General features: G+C 39.1%; 1 protein-coding gene across 3 annotated transcripts in view; it reads right to left on the bottom strand.

The window, feature by feature from the left end:
* LOC124795495 (kinesin-like protein KIF21A) overlaps positions 1 to 18,153 on the bottom strand; it is a 493,366-nt gene that overhangs the window by 61,076 nt on the left and 414,137 nt on the right. For all 3 annotated transcript variants that reach the window (XM_047259545.1, XM_047259547.1, XM_047259546.1), the window contains 3 exons: positions 16,411 to 16,567; positions 3,357 to 3,462; positions 2,527 to 2,710 (listed from right to left, as the gene is read on the bottom strand). In XM_047259545.1, coding sequence (XP_047115501.1) covers positions 2,527 to 2,710; positions 3,357 to 3,462; positions 16,411 to 16,567 — 447 coding nt within the window. The remainder of the gene's footprint in view (positions 1 to 2,526; positions 2,711 to 3,356; positions 3,463 to 16,410; positions 16,568 to 18,153) is intronic.

The raw sequence follows: 18,153 nt of genomic DNA, 5'->3' as shown, positions 1-18,153 counted from the left end.
ACTCGGGACCTCCTTTCTTCCAGCAGTGCTAGTTCTACAAGATTCGCAAAAGAGCTTCTGTGAAGTTTGAAAGGTAGGAGACGAGGTACTAGCAGAATTGAAACTGTAAGGATGGGTCGTGAGTCACACTTGGGTAGCTCAGATGGTAGAGCACTTGCCCGCGAAAGGCAAAGGTCTCAAATTCGAGTCTCAGTCCGGGACACAGTTTTAATCTGCCAGGAAGTTTCATATCCGTGTACACTCCACTGCAGAGTGAAAATCTCATTCTGAAAACAACACACACACACACACACACACACACACACACACACACACACACGTGCGCACGCGCGACCACACGACCACAATCTCTGGCAGATGAAACCATATGCAATTTACATTCTATGCATCCACTGCTCTACACTATTAGTGTTTCAATGAGAATTTTTACAAAACTGCATGTTCCATAATTTTAGCACAACTTCTCTTGTTAACCTCATGACATCCCCACCACCCCCTCCCTAATTCCTTTCACCTGCCCCAATCAGCCCTTCCCCCTCCCCCCTACTTCACCTTATACTTATTTAAAACACTGACCACAGTTGCAAAAAAACAGTACTGTGATATGTAGTTCTGTGTAGCCAGGACAGGTTTCTGACGCAACTACTTAGGAAAATTCTACACTTATGTAAAATTCTTATCTTTTCTACTTACTGTAAAATATTAGATGGTACATAATCGAACAATGGAAACTCCACACAGCAACATAAGAAAATACAGATTGCTACTCACCATAAAAAAGACACACTAAGTTGCAGACAAGCACAATTAAAAGACACTTACACAAAGTATTTGACCACAGCCTTCATCAGCAAAAGAGAAACAGAGGGGCGCACACCAATCATACACACAACCAAGCACATCTCATGCTCACATGAGTGTCAACTCCAACACCTCAGGTCTTAATGGGCATTTGCGCATTCGGGTCAGGGCATTCGGGGGTGAGTTGCTGGTGTTGACAGTCATGTGTCCTGAGGTGTGCTTGCTTGTGTGTATCAATGGTGTAAGTGAGCCTCTGTTTCTCTTTTGCTGATGAAGGCTATTGCTGAAAGCTTTGTGTAAGTGTCTTAACTGTGCCTGTCTGCAACTTAATGTGTCTTCATAAGATGGTATATATTTAGATTTACTTTGTATATCTAAAAACAAAGATGGTTATAATAGAGGGAAACATTCCACGTAGGAAATATATATCTAAAAACAAAGATGATGTTACTTACCAAATGAAAGTGCTGGCAGGTCGACAGACACACAAACAAACACATCCAGTGTGGATGGATATGTGTGTGTGTGTGCGCGCGAGTGTATACCCGTCCTTTTTTCCTTTTTTCGCCCCTAAGGTAAGCCTTCCCGCTCCCGGGATTGGAATGACTCCTTACCCTCTCCCTTAAAACCCACATCCTTTCGTCTTTCCCTCTCCTTCCCTCTTTCCTGATGAGGCAACAGTTTGTTGCGAAAGCTTGAATTTTGCGTGTATGTTTGTGTTTGTTTGTGTGTCTGTCGACCTGCCAGCACTTTCATTTGGTAAGTCACATCATCTTTGTTTTTAGATATATTTTTCCCACGTGGAATGTTTCCCTCTATTATATTAATATCATAGATTTACTTTGTTGTAGATATGAAGATGGTCCAGAGTGAACTGATCAAAAATCTGCAACTAAGACAGAACAATAAATGAGAATTACCTTAGACTTCAAAACAGTATTAATTTTGGCCATGTGCTTTAAATGTTCACAAATGTAAAACTGTGAACATCACTAGATGTAAAAACATTGTATTCTGTAACTATGATATCAATTAGTCACTGCTGGAATCATTCAACTTATAACAATACCTGTGCTCTACCACTTCATTTTTAAAAGAGAAAACCGCCATTCGACTGTATATTATTATATTTATCTTTTGTAATTTTAGACTTCATTTTACTGGCAGGATACTGGAAAAACGCAGTCAGTCTACGAAGGAGACTGAACACATGACATTTGTACATTCCATCTCAGAATATTGCTCAAGGGTGTGGGACCATATTTCTTGTGAACACAGCCTTTTTACAGGTTACCTTCACAATGAAACTTAACTGCCTCAGTGGGAAATGGTCAAAACGTTCAACATGCACCAAATACAAGTGAATATTTTCAGCCTAAAGTTTGTCTTTTCAGAAAATTGGTACTTTGATATGCATTTCAGTGAACTGTTAGTTGTTTTGGATGATAATATGATTTTTTGTCTTTGTTTAAAACAATTTTTTGAACAAACAGAAGCGAGTAACATCCAATATTAACACCAAAGTATGAGGTACTTCATTGTCTATGTAATATAAAATGGCTCCTCTCCTGCGCATTTCCCTTGTCTCTGAATATGAGATATGAGTTTTATTTTTCACAAATTTCATATTTAAATGATATTTATAATATATCTCACTATTCTTTAATTATACAAATTGCCTATGAATAAACCTGTCACATTAGCTTAGGCTGAAACATAACTTACCATAAAGTTTTAATACATTTAGCTCCTCTGTCTCTGAGGTCCCAGACTTTCACATAGGCTGAGGATACACTATACACCAGGCGGGACTCTTCATGATACTTAACTGAAACAACATTGTTTGGATGACCACGAAGTGACTGTCTTTCAACACCAGTTTGTAAATCCCAGATTTTTACTGTGCGATCTGGAAAAGAAGTGATTGTGCTGTTGATCATTTTGAAGGAAAAAAATTACACAAATTAGAATTTGAATAAATATAACAAGTTATAAATAAACAATATTTTAAAGGGTGGAAATTCAGGACTATATCCCTTTTGTGGAACATAAAAGGAGAAAGATTTTTTGTTCAATCTTTCAAACAAATGTTAACACACTTTCATAACAAAGTGTACTTTCATCTGCAGTTAATCCAGCAACAGAAGAAAGAGTACAGCAAGAAAATGGTGAATGGAACACTATTATTAAGCATCTCCAGTAAACGAAGAATGTATAAATGAATAGAAAGTCCCAAGTACAAAACAAGGGGGAAAATAGACAAGTTTCTGTCAAGTTCTCTCATTATCTACTAATACTGGGTCACATGATAAAAATCACTGGCCAACAGAAATGCCACGAATGTAGTCAAAATACAGTTATGTAATTTAATGATTGTGTGCTAGATCAGTTATGGTTAATATGAAGAAAGGAGCGATTTATTTTGCTTCTCAGTGTTGCATCCTCTCCTTATTCACAAAATTTGATTAAAAAAAGTAAGCCTTTTTATCGTTATTACTTATTAATAGATTTGTGCACATGTTGGTGATTGTGAAGTATAAACACACAGAACTTACCTTTGGAGGCACTGAACAGCAAGTCATCAGTAGCATATACAGAGAGTACGGCACGTGAATGCCCTTCTGCAACATGAGTACAGATTAATGGAGCTTTCGCATTTACCTGTGAGGGCAAGCAAAACCATTAGCACACATTTATTTTCTCTGAAAATCAGCAATACACCATCCTTTTTGCCATAGAGTGCTACAATGAACATAACAGGGTAAAGTAAAAACGCATTGGAAATTCTGTTTGCATTGGTATTACATCATTAATACTGGTTTCACCACCTTCTTTACACACCTTCAAAATCGTAGGAAGCAAAAAAAAGGTTAAGCATTTAGTGACACTATCCAACAAGAAGGTGTGTGTGTGTGTGTGTGTGTGTGTGTGTGTGTGTGTGTGTATTGCTTACAAGCGCTCAATGGTGAGGTTATCAGCACCCTTACATGTATTAAAGGAAACAGATGTGGATAAAATGACCAAAATTGTTTTCACACAGTGAGGAAGAAATCTATAAAATGACACTCATTCACTCCCACTTAACTCACATTGGTACACACAATCACGCTATCCCACACATCTGAAGATAACGGAGAAGGGTGAAAGGTGCTATACCTGGGATTACAACAGAAACAAAAAAGAGAACGCCTACAAGAAAGGCACAGGGAAATTTGACTGGCTGACCACTTACAGAAAACATGTGTTACCCTGTTAACACATTAAGAACATCCCCCTAAAATTTTAGGACACGAGACAGACAGACCAAAAAACCATAAAACTCTCACCACAGTTGTTCGAACATACTTAAAAATAGGGTGGATCTTTCAGCAAATCTGCTGCCAACCTCTGGTCAGAAAATGAAACACAACCTAATGAAACATGGCACAACTGATCTATATGCCACTAGCACCACATATTGAAGGGTTCTCTCACCAGAGCAAGAAGCCATGGTTCATAGGGCTGTGGCCTGTGGGAAGACAAGTAACAAGAACCTCGTCCCATCTGTGCAGCTGGAAGGAAATATGCCAGCACTGCGTTGTGGGCTTTACTAGATGGAGTTTACTGTCTGTCACTTCCAGCCACTCATCTTCCCATCAAAGTATGACTCTGTATCTTAACAGTGAGACGAGTGTGTGCAGCAGGCTGGCACACTGAGCTAATGAAGGATCACAACACATCTCTCTGGCTTCTACATTTGCCTTTTCATTCCTGGTAAAATCCATTTGCCCTGGCACCCAGCATAAGGACACCACTTTCCCAGCCACTGTAGCAGAAGCAGGACATCCTCGATATCCTAGTCTACTCCATGAGCTGGATACAAGTGTTGCAGAGACTGAAGGGCACTCACAGAATTAAAATGGATGAAGAATTTAGCAAGCATGGCACATCTATCTGCTCCAGTGCCATTGCAGATAGCTTGGATCAAATATATTGAACTCTGGAGGTAATTGAATCTTCAGGACACAATTTGGTAAAACACTGAGCAACCAACTGAGTCCCACTGTTTGGACCTATCCATGGAGACAGTTACATAGTTATGGCACTGGTTTAAAATGTTGGAAAATATTATATTAAAAACAGAAGCAGGAGTGCAATCTCTCCTGTACTGCACTAAATCTAAAATTACTCTGGGCCCTGCAGTAACCAAGGATGCAGTTGGCTAAAACCCCGGATTTGAGCCTGTATGTGATCCATACCAAGGGTCTCCAGCACACACTTCAAATGGACCCCAAATGGCCTCGTTGGCCACAGATGATTCATAAAGAGGTGTTCCATAGCTGGATCAGCATTGGTGTGGTGTGCTGGAGAAGTGGGAGCACCGAGGAGTTGACACACCTTTGCCTCAGCTGGTCTTGTAAGTGCCGTGGCCACCCAGATCCCCTCACAGTGAACAGTACCAACAATTTTCAGGTACGAAAGCATTGTTGACCCAAAAACTCTGCACTCACAGTCCAGCCACGATCAAACAAAGACCCTATAAAACTTGAGCAGAAAGACACTTCACAATGTTCAGTGCCTCCTGGGCCCTTGCCTTCAGGTCTGGTAACCACGACAGTTTGGAGTCAAAATGAGGCCCCAAAACCCTGCACAGAGTCTTTAAAAGAGAGAATGTTGTTCCACACACACAATTCAGATAAATTAAAACTACAACGTTAACAATTAAACTGAACACACACACACTCTTCTCTGCAGAAAACATAAAACCAGTCTTTGTAGACCATCCCTCCAGCCTCCAAGTTGCAACTGACAGGTTGCTGTCGCAATACTGGATGAGGGACAGCACACTGGAAAACCTTCCACAAATAAGGAGTATTGTATGGGACCCCTCACGGTAAACATGATACTTTTTATGGATATGGCAAAGAAAAGATGGTAACACTTAAAACACTGCCCTGAAGAACACCATTCTATTGCTTGAAACTATTCGACAGCACATTACCAACTCAATACCAAAAAACGCACTTTGATAAGAAGAACTGAATAAAGATGGGGAGCTGGCCACAGAAGCCCCACTGGTAGAACTGCCCTAAAATACGGTGTCTCCAAATAGTATCGAATGCTTCACTAATTTAAAAAAATATACCTACGCAATGCTGTTTACTTAGGAAAGCCTGCTGGATAGCCACTTCTACTAAGATCAAGTGGTCGACAAATCTCTTTAAGCCATACAGAGCAATTTAGGAGCTGCCTCGTTGCCAACCTCTATTACAGATGACAGTTAACCATTCACTCCAAGGTCTTTCCTACAAAGCTCGTTAAGGTTTCACTCCAGTAACTATTGGAACACATTTGGCCCTTTCCTGGTTTGAGAAGAGCTGTCAAAACAGCCTTCCTCCATGAGCTGGGAAAGCTGCCTGTTTGCCTTATCAAATTAAATCATCATAATATTTCCACATCATGCCATATCGGATTTGGTCATGATCAGCTGTAGTATTGCAACCCACAGACAGCTCCCACGTGGAGAATGGGCACTTGTAGGACTTCAAATTGTTAGACCTGAAGTCCAATTCACCCATTTCCATGGTGGCACAGTAATAGCAGAATTCTGGATCCTGGCTAGCAGTGTGCAATAGTCAGCACAAAATGCTCTGCCATCGTCTGTGCGATATCTGTAGGTGGTGTTTGGAGATGCCTCTGAGTCAACAGTGCTGTTATAGGCAACTGATTGCCTTTACCAGGAATCCTTCTGATGGCTTCCCATACTTCTGTAGAACATGTGGAATGATTGATGGGTGCCTGCCATGAACTTGATGACGCATCAAGGCTTTGCCCTTGCTAAACAGAAGGTTGCAAGGTTTTCTGCCATTGATAAGCTCTTAAACTGTCACAGAGCAGCACACCTGACCCTAATGACTGAACAGCAATCATCATTCCACCAAGGGACACGTGGTCTCCAAGTGCGATGGAGAAGTCACCAGCAAGTGGATTGCCCGTGTGATGTAGTTCACCCAATCCTGGATGCCGGTGCGGCATTCAAACACAGCCAGCTGGCTCAACAGCATCCAGTTGGCTCTGCTGATCATTCACTGTAGTTGCATCCTTTCAGGGAGAGCTCTATCCAGTAGGCGAGCGCAGAGTGGGAAGTCGTCACTGGAATGAAGGTGGTCAATGATGTCCCGCTGAGTCTGGAAGGGCTCGAGAGCAGACAGAGAAGTCTATGGTTGAGAATGACCCAGTAGGTACACAAAAATGAATGGAAGTGCCTGTGTTGAGGATGCACAGCTCGTGAGCTGTCATGAGCTTTCCAAAACCCAACCCCAAGGACAAGTAGAGGCTGAGCCCTACGATACATGATGGCCATTGAAGTCTCACCAGTACGAGATATGGTCAGGATAGTTGTTGAATACAATCCGTTAATGCCTCAGAATCAATTGCATAGTGCACAGGTAAATGTAGTGAGCAAACATGTATTTCAGCTGTAATCGATTGCAGGTCAGTAGCTAGGGGGAGAGCACATAAGTGTTGCACTTTATTGACAAATATAGAAAACCCTCCCTCGGCCCTTTCCTCAGCGTTGGATGCTTTAAAGTTCTTTTCCTGCAAACAAAAGCACAGGGGACATCTTGTGCTGGAAGTTTCAGTCCCTCTACACATGTCCTAAACCCATTACATTCCAAAGTTGGATGGGAGCCATCTGCCATGGGGATAGCACCATCATCCTGATTTTCTGCCAGGGAGAAGAGCCCGAAAGGGGTGGAGACTCAATTGTGGTATGAGATGATTGCCCCAGCCTGACATCAAGATCCATTGCCTCTGAAGAAGATTAGAGAGAAGTCAGAGAGGATGACATCAACATTGTTGGACAGTGTACTTTCCATCTCCATCAGCGGACGATCTGTGCTTTTGACTTTGACTTTTTGGTCCGAGTAGGCTTCGGAGTCACAACCGTAGAAGTGGTAGAGGTAGCACTGGACAGTGAACCAGACAATCTTTGGAAGGACAGGGAGTTCCACACCATCAGCAACCATGGCTTTTTGTTAAATTCTGGGAAAGTGGCAGGCTTTAAAATAACTGCAACAGCATAAGTGGCTCTGCAACACAGGTACTAGTACTGACAATAGCAGCTTCCATTTGTGCACTGGTAGCATTGGTTTTCTGGACTGGCTGTTTAAGAATGGATTCAAAGGAAGCAGCAAATGTATGCCTTGTATATCTTTGGCCTTGTATATCTTTCTGGCATCACTATACAGGTTGTGCTTTGTCATTTTTATCTCCTGGACCCATTCTTCAAGAAAGACACAACTCGGGAACCCTGGGGTTGTTAAGCCTGTACTCAGCAAACAAATGTTGAGCCCATGAGGGCATTATCCAACCAAAAGGCAATAACACAAGAGCTACTGACCATAACTGCCACTACATAATAATAAATCAATACTCCATTCCCTCATACCAAAGCTGGCACATTCTGTTTAATTGAGATTAGGGATTCTTTGAAGTGACAAGAACTGCTCCACGCAATGAAGTAGCAAAACTGCACTATACAAAATTAAAATAATGGACATTTGCAGTAGAATTTTATTTTTGGATTTAATTTGTGCATAGCTATAATGTTGTAGGAAGAATCAATAAATGTGAGAAGAACCTCAAGGATGATGATGATGTCATCGTCATCACAGCATCGATTACGTTTACTGCTGTTGCAACACAAAGTACATTTAACAAGAAGATGCTACAAAAACAACATACGGCCGAAATATCTGTGAAGACAAAATAAATTATGCTGTTTGGATACAAGCATGATACAACTATGGACAAAATGAACGCCACCTGCAAAGCTTAAACATAGAAATTTGCCCAAATAATTACCTTAGTTGAGGACTGCAATGCCAAAATGTGTCATTAAAACAGTCAGCAAGGAAACCATGCACAGTGTAGCTATCTAAAGTTTGTCAATATGAAATGTCAGCATCCACTCAATGTCGAATGGACTACTCTTTGAACACAAATTGTCTACTATTCAGTCACACATTCATTTGACTCTTTATGGATAGGACTTCATACTGAAGAAATAGTTCATAAGCACACGCTAATAGAATCCTTTTTCCTTCAGTAGCTGTCACAGCACCATGTGTGTGAAAGTGTGAATCATAAACAAATTCTGGAGTACCACATACAGCCAGCATTGCTGGATACACGGATGTAGGATATTTCAGTTATCCTTCACAAGGATATATGTATCATACGATATGATACAAGACAAACATGAATATATGTGGGAGTTGGGCTTGGCAATTGTTTTAACTCTAAGACCAAGGCTCAAAAGCAAAATTAAGCAGACAGACAGCTAGTAACTCCAGAAGTATCAACATGAGCTTCATTTCAATACCAACCTTTACCCATGCGGCTGCACAGTAGGCATGCAGTCTCACCATTTAATTGCCCTATGCTGGATACATATATTTGAATATGCACAAGTATAACATATTTGATCAGTCATTTAAAAACTGCTATGTTTAAGTTCTTATGAGACTGGTATGTTTAAGTTCTTAGCAAATACTTGCTTTTTCCAGTGGATTACACAAGTTCGGGTAAGCACTCGCCTTATCTTGCTTGCAAAATATAGTCAGAAGTTCAACTGCAGGTGACAAATGCCATATGGTTCATTTATCTCTACACCGCACTTGGAATGTAACATTTGCTCATCGTAAGTGAAGCACAAAGTTTTTGAGATATTAGCTCAGATACTCCAAAGGTGAGAAGACATCACAACCTCAAAAATAAAAAAAATAAATAAAAAAAGTACTTTTTAATAAATTTGTCATCAGTTATGTGAGCAGCAAGAAGAACAAACATTTCCATATTATAAAGAACTTTTATCTTGTAACTGGTCTTTTCAGTAACATTAGAAGCAATGTAACATCTCAGATACTGACAGATTCCACAAATAATGTCAATAAAATTACTTGTTTGACTACTTTCTCTTCATCTAATAACCCAATGACATTTGACGTGGAATTGACAATCATCTTTTTAATAGTGTTTGGGGATGAAATACCACTATCCCATTGTTTTCTTTGCCAGATAGGGAATGCAGTCCAAAATTCGACAGCACTACAACACTTGTAGAAACATGGAATAGATATTCTACACAGCCCCTCTTCAATGAACTGTGTTTCTACGGGATTTTCAGCATATGCAAAATGCAAACTTTGATATCATGGTGCTTCTGCTGCAACAAGCAAAGAAGATTTACCTTAACAAGGTAGATCAGGTGGACGGAAGAGCCAAGCAGATGACGGTTTAGGCCTGTGTTCATTTTGGAGTCTGGAAACAAGTGTCATTGTGAATTGGAGCCCAAACAGGCAAGCTACACAAATGTTCTGGAGTATCTCTGGCCACAATCACAGAATGATTAACAACATATTTCATTCAAAAACAAACTTAATACAATTACTGTGCGGTGTTTTACCACCAATAGTTGTTTTATTTTATTGTTAATGATTAACTTTATAGGCATTTTGGATATTTTACTATTCAGATTTTATGTTCACTATCCAGCCAACAATGCCTAAATCCAAAATAGTAAAAAGAAAAATAAAGAAACAGTCGACTTTGTAGTAGACCATCATCAGCCAACAGTTAGGACAGCAGCTATGTTGGCATCGAGGTAATACCAAATTATATCAGTCAGAACCATTAAATATTTCCTGGACACCCACATCACTGTTGTCTATGATGGTCTATTAATCTAAGTGCTAGCAATATTAACATTAAATAAACATGTTGAGATGGTTTATTACAACTGCTGTAGTTCTATAGACATTGCTTCTAAAATTATCAAAATCCAGTAACACACACTGTTCTACAGCCATGCCCAACAGTGTCTGCTGAAGTATGCACAGAACTTATTGCAACAGAGGAGTAGCTGTTGATCAGCTCTTAACTGAATGAACCAGGATTTTCAAATCAACTGACTGCCAAAGTACATCATTAGCACAGGTCAGTGAGCCACTGAAAGGACAACATATTCCTCATTTAGCTGTCAAGAGCTTTATTTTTGCTATTGCAATGTTTATGTTATTGCCATTATCAAGCACCTACACACTGAAATTTATCAGGAATAAAATGTATCTGGGAGATGACAACACACTGAACAATAAGATCAAAAAAGTTCTGACTCTCATATGTTTAGTAGTAATTGGTGCCATGCCATGATGCACACTGTTTTCTATTAAGACTGGTGAAAGAAGGAAGATTAGAATTTAACATCCCCTTGACACCGAGGTCATTAGAGATGGAACACAAGCTCAGATTGTTTCAAATGACATGGACAGAAATTGGCTGTGCCCTTTCAAAGGATCCATCCCAGCATTTGCCTGAAGCAATTTAGGGAAATCATTGGAAACCTAAATCTGGATGGTCACATGCGGATTTGAATTGTCATTCTTTTGAATGCATGTCCAGTGTGCTAACCACTGTGTCACCTAGCTCATTGTGTTCAGACTGTTATCATCTCCCCATTATGTTACTTATGTCTTGCTGATATTGCTGTTTAGTAAATCTGTGAGGTGCATAAGACTCTCATTATTATCTTCACTACCATTCTGTGAGTTTACTTTGTATAGCTACATTTATGTTTCAAACTGCACAAGAAACAGCATGAGTTGAAGCAGTTACGTTTATTTAGTTATATTTACCAAGTCAGTGGTCACATCTGTCACTTCCATTGAAAGTAGGCTTTTTGTCATTTGCAACAACATCCTTCATGCTCAAACACATTTTGAACTTGTAGCATTATAATGCTATGTACGTATTGTGTGTTAACAGGGTTAGAATTTTAATCTTATATGTTAAGTGGTTGTAAATAGGGACATAACACAACAAGGTCACCATTATTCATAGCTTATATCTGTACAGTTACATTGCACTAGTAATTTGTCAGCAGTGCAATTAGCACATTCTTGAGGTTACTTTTCAGATTATTGTTGTCACCCTAACATGTTTTTATGTCTTCACAATACATTTATATGTGCTCGATAATGGCATAAATTTTGAAATTGCAATAGCTAAAATAAAATCATTCACAGCCCTACGTGGAATATGAGACCCCTTTCAATAATTTACGTAGGCTGTTGATCCATGTTAAAGCAAGTTCAATGAATGTTACCAATACACAAAAGATAGGAAACAGCGATAGCACTTCACATTATCAATTCTTTTCATTTTTTCTTTTTCCTATTTTAATTTGCGTAACTTTACTTTTACATCTCACTGACAGCTATACATCACAAACTACTTCCATGGCTCAATAAAGTTTTGCAATATGAATTAACCTTGGTTTCATTTGATGTTTGATTACATTATTTTTAAAAAAGTACAGGGGATGGGGGAGAAAGGGGATAACATAGAAGCTTAACTCAGGAATGCCTGAAGTGCTTCCAATCAAATTTAGTCTATACATGACCAATTATCTGTATACTTGTTTGTATAAAAATATTAGGGAAAGAAGAAGTGACTTGCAAAAATATTTGATAACGACCAATATTAGCATCAAATCCATAGTTTTTCAAGGTTGCCAGACTACTTCATTACTGTTACAATAATATTTCACCCCCTTAGTTGGGAGCAAGTGTGTGTGTGTGTGGGGGGGGGGGGGGGGGGGGGGGGATGATGATGGCACTTGCAAATACAATAACATATTAGCATATCTCTGTAATGACTGAATGAAATTCTACCAAAACTGGCAGACATTTCACGTAATACGTAAGAAAAATTAGTTATAGTAAGACAGTCCTTGCACAACTGTGGCCGAGGGTTTGAGGCGAAAAGACGTTACAAAAGCATAAATCAGGAGTGCCTGGAGGTGTTTCAACCATAACTGAATTATACACAACTCAACTCATTACTTGCATAAAAATGCTGTGGCGGTAACATACCCCCACTACTGCTAGGGGCAAGTGGGATTAACCTGTAGAAATGTCTGAAAATGACCTATTGGTACTTCTTTCCTGTAAGTAGCTGAATTTGAAGAATTTGAAAATATGAAGTGCTCTCCGTCTTTTATTTGCATTGTTCAATGTGTCATCTATATTGTGAGAATGAGCACTGAAGCGAGCCAATAATTTTGTTAGTGTGTTTAATGATGAAAGATCATGCTACATGGCTCAATATTACAGATACATTTTAGATTATCTCTCGAGCTGCATGGTGTGAAACAGTGGTGAATCAGGCAGTTGCCAGTGACAGTACTTTTTTAGAAACAAGAGTCAGTTACTGGCTGAATTACAATTTTCCTCAGAATTAGAGGAAAATGCAAGCTGATATTCGCTAGAAATATGGATGAATTATGTGTACAAGTATGTGTCAAATATATTAAATATTTGTGATATACCTATGACATATGCTATTTGAATTTCCCAGTAACACAAGTGGGCTTTCGAATTTCCCTCCATTTTGAACTTGGCCCAAGTGGGCTAGTTCCACCACCTTGGACTATCAGAGGGGTGGGGAGAAGAGGAAATCTTGCAATGCTGCACATCATAGAGGAAAGTACATCATCGGCAATTTGGTAACAAAGTGACTGCAACAAACTTGCGGGTATACCTTTCTATGATTACGTAACGGATTTCTATCATTACTTCACTGAACTGTTGACCACAACTTGCCTATCAAAAGTCGGCACAAACATGCTTGAAGCTCACCTGGATGGCAGAAAGCACTTATTGGTGTTACTAGTTCAATCTGACACTGCTTAGTTATAACAGTATGGGCATCAGTCACAACTGTCATTGTGTCTGAACACCAAAGGAGAGGCATGACACAAGATGCTGTGAGTACTGCAGAGGTCGAACTACACAGGGCTCTGATCTAGATTACACCTGTGGGTGGAGTATAGATGGTTAACATGCTTGAACTTCTTGCTGACAGCATTCAACCTATGACAACTAGATCAATAGTTAAAATATTGTGCAAAATGATGCAACTGTCAGCCTGGTGGGATGATCTGAAATACATAATTTTCATTTGGTTTTTGATGCTCTAAAAGCAGACATGTTTGTAGAACAATTTATAGGACTGGATTCTACCTCTTTTACAAAAAGCAAAGTCTCCTTACTTTAATTTTCTCATCCAAATGATGTGGAATGCTCATGATACTGCACATCATTCTTATGGAAAATCATGCAAATCTTTGTTTCATCCTAGATTTATGATATGCACTGTTAAAGATCAAGGAAGACAACAAAATCTTTAAACACTCCACATTTCTAATGATGTACAATGAAACTATGTTCTGCAAAAGCAAATAGAACCAGTCCTATAATCTATCAAAATATATCTAAATGACTACTCTGCAATTCACATTTAAATATGTGGCAGAGGGTTCTTTCAACAACTTTCAGACCATTTCTCTAGTGTTCCTCCGTTTAACAGCTCATAGGAAAAATGAATACTTCACTCTTTCTGCATGCTTGGTTGATGACTGTAAAATATTTTCAAATTCAGGGGAGAAAGCTGCTGGCTGAAATTTTGTGAAAAGATCTCACCACAATGAAAAATGTCTGTTTTAATGATTGCCACCCCAACCCATCTATCATTTCCATGACAATCTCTCTCTTATTTCACGATAATACAGTATAAGCTGCCCTTCTTTGGGCTTTTTCGATGTCCTCTGTCAATCCTATCTGATAAAGATCCCATGCTGCACAACAATACTTTAGCAGACGATGGACAAATTTAGTGTAGAAGTCTCTTTAGTAGGCCTCTCAACCTGTTGCATCTTTAAGCATCCTGTCAATAAAACAATCTCTGGTTTGCCTTCCCCAAAATATTATCTATGTGGCTGTTCCAATTTAGGTTGTTCATAACTGTAATTCCTAGTATTTAATTGAACTGACAGCCTTTAAATTTGAGTGATTTATCGTATAACCAGTATTCAACAGATTTCAACAATCTGTTGAGAAAGCCAAAGAAATTACAACTGCTGTAGAAGGTGGAACCCAAAAATTTTGGGACTGGTGCTGCCATCTGGAAAGTAGGAGTAGTAGATCTTTGCACCGCTAGGTGGCGAGAGCTGCATATCTGATGAGTCGGTGTGCGGAGTGGCATTCAGCTGGGAGGACGTGTTGCATGTCCCCACTGATTTCCGTAATACTCTGTGTTTGGTGTGTGGCGATCTTACAATTAGTTGAAGTGTGCACGGACCTTCATCTGATGATTCAACCTTCTTGTCATGGGTTATTACTGGCGAAGAGAGCTGGATTTACGGTTATGACCCAGAGACAAAGCAACAATCGTCCCAGTGGAAGAGCATGATCATCATTTTCTTTGATACCAAGGGAATTGTGCACAATGAGTTCATCCCACCCAACCAAACACTGAATTCCGCATACTACTGTGACGTTTTGAGACGGCTCCGTGAAAACGTGTGGCAACGACAGCCCAAACTTTGGTGTCAATGGAACTGGCTGCTGCATCATGACAAACGCCATCACACGTTCTTGCTCACCAGGACCTTTTTGGCAAAAAACAACATGGTGGTTGTACCCCACCCACCATACTCACCAGATTTGGCACCTTACGACTTTGCACTATTCCCTAAACTGAAACTCAAGTTGAAAGGCCATCGGTTTGACACTCTAGAGAGGATTCAAGAAACATCACTGACAGTAAGATGTCCAGCCATATTAGCCCTGTTAACAATGTAATATTGCTGCATCAGATTTCACAGGTGCGAAGAAGATGAAGAGGAAGGATAAGGAGAAAGCATGTGTTTCATAGTGTCTTGTTCATTAATATCTCCAACCAAAATTTCGTCAATACATTCCAATCTATAAAGGATGTAACAAAAACATAAAGCACAAATTGCAGGACACATTCCTTACACATAGACAAAGAAATTATGTTATATGAACATGGGTCTTGAAATGCTTTGTTTCCATGTTACAACTCATTTGATCCAACTCCTTGATCATGGGAAACACACATGAACAGAATGCACCAGCATACCATACACAAGTCCTTCTCACAGGACATGTTCACTATGCCCTCTGATGGCATCAATACATGCATCAACCTGCCATGATAGTATATCTCTGATGCACTGATGTATCCCTCGAGTACTGCATATCATCTTGCAGCCTTCCACAATATGGGCACAGTACTCTGAACATCTTGTACAGGGATTCCATACACAAGAGCTTTCAAATGGCCCGACATATAAAAGTTCAGTGGGTTTAGGACCACAGAGTGTGGAGGCCAGGCAATAACAGTTTCTGTGACTGATGGATAGGTCGAAAAAACCAACTGCCCAGCCTCCACACTCTCCCGACCTAAACCCAATGGGCTTTATTTGTGGGGGTGAGGTAAGTTTCTGTATGTGTTGCCTTTTAAATAAAAGGTTTTCAGGTCTGTGCCTGTGTTGTCATGTTATTTCTCTTGCCAGTGAAGTTATATCCAAACATATGAGTAATCAAAAAGTTAATGGAGATCAAGAAAATCATCGTGAGAGAGTGAACTGCCAAATTAAACATCATCATTAATAAATAACAAAAATAAGTGTATATATGTAAGGCATGAACATTTGCTAACATTGATCTGCAAATTCAAAGTACTAAATTAATATCATACCTTCCCCTGGTATACACTGATGACACCTTCCCCAATCTGCTGATCACTTGAAGCTGTAGTCCCAGACGTAAGGCGAGAAAACACGTTTTCCTCACGACTGTTGGTACGCCGGTATGTTGGGGGAGAGTTAGGTGGGCTTGCATCTAGACCCTGATCCCTGCTCAAGCCCAAGCATGCGTGCAGGCACACACATAGAAGCCTTGTGTTAGTTTGTGGTAGAACAAACATTCTCACAATGTTAAGCATTAACTAATGGCACAAAACAAAAGGACAATGGAACAATCATCAGCATATTAGTGGCAGCACACTGTTATACTCAGTTCAATTGTTTGTCACACATATTTTAAAGCTGCTCTCTAAGCTGAAAACAAACAGGTTATGGATAATTCTGTCATTCAATGGGAAGTTAATAGCACAGTTGAGTAGCTCAAATGTTTTCCAAAAAATTTTTGTAATTAGTTTATCACACAGCTAGTCAGGTGCGTAAGTGTTTGACTGAATGATCATGTTTCTTAATAAGTACATTCCCCCACACAAAGAATGATGTTTTTGGAGCATCATCCATTTCATAATTTAATTTGTCACACTGTCCATTCAGTTGTTTGAGCATGTGACTGAAAAATTATGCATCTTAGTTTTCCTTCGCTGTACTACACTCCAAGCTGCAAAATTCTCTTTAAAAGTGCAATGATGTGAAAAGAATCATTCTGTTCACCATTGTCACAGTATTAAACAAAACATTTTTTAAACTGGTTATTAGACAGAGAAAATATATATATACACACTCTTTTATTGCATTTATGACACTTTTCACTTAAGAATTCTAATTTTCCACCAGTTCTGGGAGAAATTTGTTATCTTTAAAGGCAACTGACAAAATAATACAGCACATTTTACAGAATCTGAAGGATGGAAGTCACACAAGTAAAATTACTGGAAACTTCAAAATAAATGTTTGTACACCTACAAGCACAGAATACTCGTATGCATCTTAACATTAATCCTGTGATGCTGCTGTTTGTACACACAATGTCCATAACCAGCTAAATAAAATCACAATTTCTACCAGGTATACTACCGTAATATTTAGGATTCTTCTGACATTCTGATCATGATTTCAATTCATGCAAAACATTATGAAATAAAGAATGTCAATTTTTAACATATATTTAGGGAGTTAAATAACAAAACGATCTAATATCAGCATTATATGTAATTTTTTACCATCATTCAATGATATACATATAGTACAGTCTGCTAAATATATTTACAAAATTAACAGATTAATCATGTCAGCATGTGAATTCCATTATGGATGTAGCAACACTTAACTTATTTAAAAAAAATAATTGTTCAGAAAACTTTCACAATAACACAATGAAATAATTTCACAGTATAATTGCAGACTGCAAGCTAAACCAGTGGTTACTTTCAAAATACTACACTGTGTCGAGAAAGAAAAGGAAAAAAGGGGGGGGGGGGGTTTCCAAGAGGCCAAGTAGGGAGGGGCAGACCTATGAAACCCCCTTGACAGTACAACGACATAATAACTAGTTCTTTTACTTAAAGGTTTTCATCAACTGGTGGTTTACAAATCAGAAATGCTGATGCTTTGTTACATACAAACTGATGTTAACAGAGTAGGCAGAAGACAGAATGAGAATATCCAGTTTCCAAAAAAATGCAGTAAAATGACAGTTAAGTGAAAGGGATTTGCATTGTTAGTAGCTTGACAGAAGAGCA

The sequence above is a fragment of the Schistocerca piceifrons genome, chromosome 4 (genome assembly GCF_021461385.2).
Source record: "Schistocerca piceifrons isolate TAMUIC-IGC-003096 chromosome 4, iqSchPice1.1, whole genome shotgun sequence".
NCBI classification, from domain to species: Eukaryota; Metazoa; Arthropoda; class Insecta; order Orthoptera; family Acrididae; genus Schistocerca; species Schistocerca piceifrons.
Note: the sequence above shows the minus strand (reverse complement) of the source record. Positions and strands in the feature narration are given on the sequence as shown.